General features: G+C 41.0%; 1 protein-coding gene across 1 annotated transcript; it reads left to right on the top strand.

The window, feature by feature from the left end:
• The first annotated feature begins 4118 nt into the window (after nucleotides 1–4118).
• Nucleotides 4119–5866, top strand: LOC112181634 (putative UDP-rhamnose:rhamnosyltransferase 1). Its single transcript, XM_024320014.2, has one exon. The coding sequence runs from the start codon at nucleotides 4215–4217 to the stop codon at nucleotides 5631–5633; it is 1419 nt and encodes a 472-aa protein (XP_024175782.1). The 5' UTR covers nucleotides 4119–4214; the 3' UTR covers nucleotides 5634–5866.
• Nucleotides 5867–6116: the final 250 nt, after the last annotated feature.

Raw genomic sequence — 6116 nt, 5'->3', positions numbered from 1 at the left:
CAAGCCTTGTTTCCGTTGACGGTCTTGCCCTTTGGAGGGTGTAGTTAATAAAAATGGGGTTATAAAGACCAAGTCGGTTGACCTAGGGGATCGGGGTCGAAACATAGATGAAATTTGATCAATTTTGGAATGGAAGTCTAAAATAATGTAATTCTCACATCTAACGGTCGGTGTCCCAAGCCTTGTTTCCGTTGACGGTCTTGCCCTTTGGAGGGTGCAGTTAATAAAAATGGGGTTATAAATACTAAGTCAGTTGACCTAGGGGATCGGCGTCTAAATGTAGATGAAATTTGATCAATTTTGGACTGGAAGTCTAAAATAATGTAAATCTCACATCCAACAGTCGGTGTCCCAAGCCTTGTTTCCGTTGACGGTCTTGCCCTTTGGAGGTGTAGTTAATAAAAATGGAGTTATAAAGACCAAGTCAGTTGACCTAAGGGATCGGGGTCGAAACATAGATGAAATTTGATCAATTTTAGAATGGAAGTCTAAAATAATGTAATTCTCACATCTAACAGTCGGTGTCCCAAGCCTTGTTTCCGTTGACGGTCTTGCCCTTTGGAGGGTGTAGTTAATAAAAATGGGGTTATAAAGACCAAGTCGGTTGACCTAGGGGATCGGGGTCGAAACATAGATGAAATTTGATCAATTTTGGAATGGAAGTCTAAAATAATGTAATTCTCACATCTAACGGTCGGTGTCCCAAGCCTTGTTTCCGTTGACGGTCTTGCCCTTTGGAGGGTGCAGTTAATAAAAATGGGGTTATAAATACTAAGTCAGTTGACCTAGGAGATCGGCGTCTAAACGTAGATGAAATTTGATCAATTTTGGACTGGAAGTCTAAAATAATATAAATCTCACATCCAACAGTCGGTGTCCCAAGCCTTGTTTCCGTTGACGGTCTTGCCCTTTGGAGGGTGCAGTTAATAAAAATGGGGTTATAAATACTAAGTCAGTTGACCTAGGGGATCGGCGTCTAAACGTAGATGAAATTTGATCAATTTTGGACTGGAAGTCTAAAATAATATAAATCTCACATCCAACAGTCGGTGTCCCAAACCTTGTTTCCGTTGACGGTCTTGCCCTTTGGAGGTGTAGTTAATAAAAATGGAGTTATAAAGACCAAGTCAGTTGACCTAAGGGATCGGGGTCGAAACATAGATGAAATTTGATCAATTTTAGAATGGAAGTCTAAAATAATGTAATTCTCACATCTAACAGTCGGTGTCCCAAGCCTTGTTTCCTTTGACGGTCTTGCCCTTTGGAGGGTGTAGTTAATAAAAATGGGGTTATAAAGACCAAGTCGGTTGACCTAGGGGATCGGGGTCGAAACATAGATGAAATTTGATCAATTTTGGAATGGAAGTCTAAAATAATGTAATTCTCACATCTAACGGTCAGTGTCCCAAACCTTGTTTCCGTTGACGGTCTTGCCCTTTGGAGGGTGCAGTTAATAAAAATGGGGTTATAAATACTAAGTCAGTTGACCTAGGGGATCGGCGTCTAAACGTAGATGAAATTTGATCAATTTTGGACTGGAAGTCTAAAATAATGTAAATCTCACATCTAACGGTCGGTGTCCCAAGCCTTGTTTCCGTTGACGGTCTTGCCCTTTGGAGGTGTAGTTAATAAAAATGGAGTTATAAAGACCAAGTCAGTTGACCTAAGGGATCGGGGTCGAAACATAGATGAAATTTGATCAATTTTAGAATGGAAGTCTAAAATAATGTAATTCTCACATCTAACAGTCGGTGTCCCAAGCCTTGTTTCCGTTGACGGTCTTGCCCTTTGGAGGGTGTAGTTAATAAAAATGGGGTTATAAAGACCAAGTCGGTTGACCTAGGGGATCGGGGTCGAAACATAGATGAAATTTGATCAATTTTGGAATGGAAGTCTAAAATAATGTAATTCTCACATCTAACGGTCGGTGTCCCAAGCCTTGTTTCCGTTGACGGTCTTGCCCTTTGGAGGGTGCAGTTAATAAAAATGGGGTTATAAATACTAAGTCAGTTGACCTAGGGGATCGGCGTCTAAACGTAGATGAAATTTGATCAATTTTGGACTGGAAGTCTAAAATAATATAAATCTCACATCCAACAGTCGGTGTCCCAAGCCTTGTTTCCGTTGACGGTCTTGCCCTTTGGAGGTGTAGTTAATAAAAATGGAGTTATAAAGACCAAGTCAGTTGACCTAAGGGATCGGGGTCGAAACATAGATGAAATTTGATCAATTTTAGAATGGAAGTCTAAAATAATGTAATTCTCACATCTAACAGTCGGTGTCCCAAGCCTTGTTTCCTTTGACGGTCTTGCCCTTTGGAGGGTGTAGTTAATAAAAATGGGGTTATAAAGACCAAGTCGGTTGACCTAGGGGATCGGGGTCGAAACATAGATGAAATTTGATCAATTTTGGAATGGAAGTCTAAAATAATGTAATTCTCACATCTAAAGGTCGGTGTCCCAAGCCTTGTTTCCGTTGACGGTCTTGCCCTTTGGAGGGTGCAGTTAATAAAAATGGGGTTATAAATACTAAGTCAGTTGACCTAGGGGATCGGCGTCTAAACGTAGATGAAATTTGATCAATTTTGGACTGGAAGTCTAAAATAATATAAATCTCACATCCAACAGTCGGTGTCCCAAGCCTTGTTTCCGTTGACGGTCTTGCCCTTTGGAGGTGTAGTTAATAAAAATGGAGTTATAAAGACCAAGTCAGTTGACCTAAGGGATCGGGGTCGAAACATAGATGAAATTTGATCAATTTTAGAATGGAAGTCTAAAATAATGTAATTCTCACATCTAACAGTCGGTGTCCCAAGCCTTGTTTCCTTTGACGGTCTTGCCCTTTGGAGGGTGTAGTTAATAAAAATGGGGTTATAAAGACCAAGTCGGTTGACCTAGGGGATCGGGGTCGAAACATAGATGAAATTTGATCAATTTTGGAATGGAAGTCTAAAATAATGTAATTCTCACATCTAACGGTCGGTGTCCCAAGCCTTGTTTCCGTTGACGGTCTTGCCCTTTGGAGGGTGCAGTTAATAAAAATGGGGTTATAAATACTAAGTCAGTTGACCTAGGGGATCGGCGTCTAAACGTAGATGAAATTTGATCAATTTTGGACTGGAAGTCTAAAATAATATAAATCTCACATCCAACAGTCGGTGTCCCAAGCCTTGTTTCCGTTGACGGTCTTGCCCTTTGGAGGTGTAGTTAATAAAAATGGAGTTATAAAGACCAAGTCAGTTGACCTAAGGGATCGGGGTCGAAACATAGATGAAATTTGATCAATTTTAGAATGGAAGTCTAAAATAATGTAATCTGTCCTTCAATTTTGGGTGAAAAGGGTACGAATTCGGGTATTGAGAATTTGAAAATGATTCATGAGAGTTTGCAGAATTTCGGTATTGCATGTAGTTGATGAAGAAGCCCAATACGTTCGTCTTCCTGATTTTGTTTCTGTCAAAAGCGTTTTCCACCAAAATTCATAGTTAGGATTGGCTATTTCGTCTTTGGTTCTCTAATTCTGCTTGTTCCAGATTCGATTTGCAGGCCCAGTATTGGAATTCAATTTCATGTGGAAATTCAAGATCTGAATGATTCAAACGATCAAATCTCGGGTTGAAACGGCAAAATGAGTTTTCAAGAACAGATAGAATGGGCTGTGATGGTGACTCCGATCTGGATAAAAGTCAATTAACCCCATCAGTGGGATTCTCATCTGTGCTACATGACAAAAGGGAGGCTGGGTAAATCTAACTTCACCGAATTAACCCGACCGCTCGAGATTCAACTTACATCAACCGGGAACAGGCTAAGCCTTTCCCGTATCTAATTCTTCTCAATAAATTTATACGTGCATGTCACGTGTCTGGGCCCAAATAAACCGAGCATGGAGAGCTCGGAGCACCGAAGACGTTACTCCTGTTAGTACAAATGTACATCGGTATCGGTGCACTACATCGCTTCCCAAATTTCTAAAAACATTGTACGTACATTCATTAAGCACCGCATTCAATTTATTAGCTTGGACTCGATCCATTAATTGAAGTTCATACCTAGAAGACCACATCTACCTCTTGAAGAACGGACTCAATAAATAATGCTATAACGCACAGCAAAAACAGTTGCCTTCTATCCTATAAGGCTCAGCCACAAACCCCGCTCTACACAGATTGTCTTATTGTATGAGCAAGCTCATTCCAGCAAAACATAACAATAATGGCAAAAGAGCTTCATGTTGTAATGCTCCCGTGGTCTGCCTTTGGCCATATGATGCCCTTCTTTCAACTCTCCATAGCCTTGGCCAAAGCCAAAGTTCATGTCTCCTACATAGCCACCCCAAGAAACATTCAAAGGCTCCCCAAAATCTCACCTGATTTACAACCTTTCATACACCTAGTCCCCATTTCATTTCCTCCTTTGGAACCTGACTTCTTGCCTGAAGGAGCCGAGGCCACTGTCGATGTGCCCTTCGAAAAAATCGACAATTTACAGATCGCGTATGATCTTCTCCAGAAACCCATCAAGCAATTCATTGCAGATCAAATGCCTGACTGTATAGTACCCGATTTCGCTGCTTATTGGGTGGTGGACATTGCCAAAGAGTATGGTGTTCCACTAGTCTACTTCTCTGCTTTCTCTGCAGCTAGCAGTGTATTCTTTGGGCCCTTGGAAAATCTCTCCGGTGTGAACAGAAACTACGCTCTTCCGTCACCCCAAAGCTTGACATCTCCACCAGAATGGATCACTTTTCCTTCTTTGGTGGCATTCAAGGAGTATGAAGCAATTTATGTGCCTCAAGGGTTTTGGGGTAAAAATAATACTGGGATTAGTGGTGCTTCAAGGCTTGCCAAGGTTATATCAGCAAGTCAAGCTTTGGCAATTCGTACATGTAATGAGATTGAAGGAGACTACTTGGAAGTGTACAAGAAAATTACTAGAAAGCCAGTGATTCCCATTGGTGTGCTTCCTCCGGAGAAACCTGGGAAAAGGGAAAATACGGAAATGAGCCCTGATGGGTTTATGTTTGATTGGCTCTATAAACAAAGCCCCAGGTCAGTTGTGTTTGTGGGATTTGGGAGTGAGTGTAAGCTGAGCAAAGAACAAGTTCATGAGATAGCTCATGGGCTGGAGCTATCAGAATTGCCATTTGTTTGGGGAGTCAGAAAACCCAATGCAGCTAACGATGATGAAGTTGATGATTTTCTGCCTTTAGGTTTTGTTGACAGAACATCAGAGAAAGGGCTTGTTTGCTTTGGATGGGTGCCTCAAATGGAAATTTTGGGGAACCCATCAGTTGGGGGATCTTTGTTTCACTCTGGATGGGGTTCTGTGATTGAAACTCTGCAATTTGGGCATTGCCTTGTGTTGTTGCCCATCATTGTTGATCAGCCTTTGAATGCAAGGCTTTTGGTGGAGAAGGGTCTGGCTGCCGAAGTGAAGCGCAACGAAGACGGGTCGCTTAGTAGAGATGAAATAGCTAAAACACTGAGGCTAGCAATGTTGGAAGATGAAGGAGAGCACCTGAGAAGCAATGCGAGGAAAGCTGCTGCAGTTTTTGGAGATCACAAGTTGCACCAAGACCACTACATTGGTGCGTTTGTTGATTATCTTAAAAATAACGTCGCAAAGAGGTGATCGATCGATCATCCTAGAGTCCTAGACTCATGGATCACCAAGACCACTATGTACTATATATGTTATCAAATGATGGTTTAATTTGGTGCCAAATATCCTCATAACGTATTGGAATTGTGTTAAATATTTCTAGGATCTTAAAGATGGACCATTGTTATCAAATGTGGGTTTAATTTGGTGCCAAATATCCTCATAACTTGCTGGAATTGTGTTAAATATTTTTAGAATCTGAAATGTGAACCATTGTTAATATGGGGGTTATCATCAACACTAGCCTAATTTTGTGTTACAATTATCATTTGAGACACTCAGAAGTTATAACATTTTAGTCGAATGCCTTTCCATCATTCTATCTTTTTGGTCCATCTTTTCTCTCTTGTAAATGCTGTAAACAAATGTGGTCGTGTTAAAATAATTGAATTTCAAGTTTTCAACAAGCTTTGAAAACGATTCGGTTACCTCAACACCTCCCAACTCAAGGCC

This window comes from Rosa chinensis, chromosome 1, assembly GCF_002994745.2.
Source record: "Rosa chinensis cultivar Old Blush chromosome 1, RchiOBHm-V2, whole genome shotgun sequence".
Taxonomy (NCBI): Eukaryota; Viridiplantae; Streptophyta; class Magnoliopsida; order Rosales; family Rosaceae; genus Rosa; species Rosa chinensis.
This window is presented reverse-complemented; position numbering and strand designations above follow the sequence as displayed.

Coding starts and splice junctions, on each gene's coding strand:
- LOC112181634 (XM_024320014.2), top strand. CDS start 4,215: ATGGCAAAAGAGCTTCATGTTGTAATGCTCCCGTGGTCTGCCTTTGGC.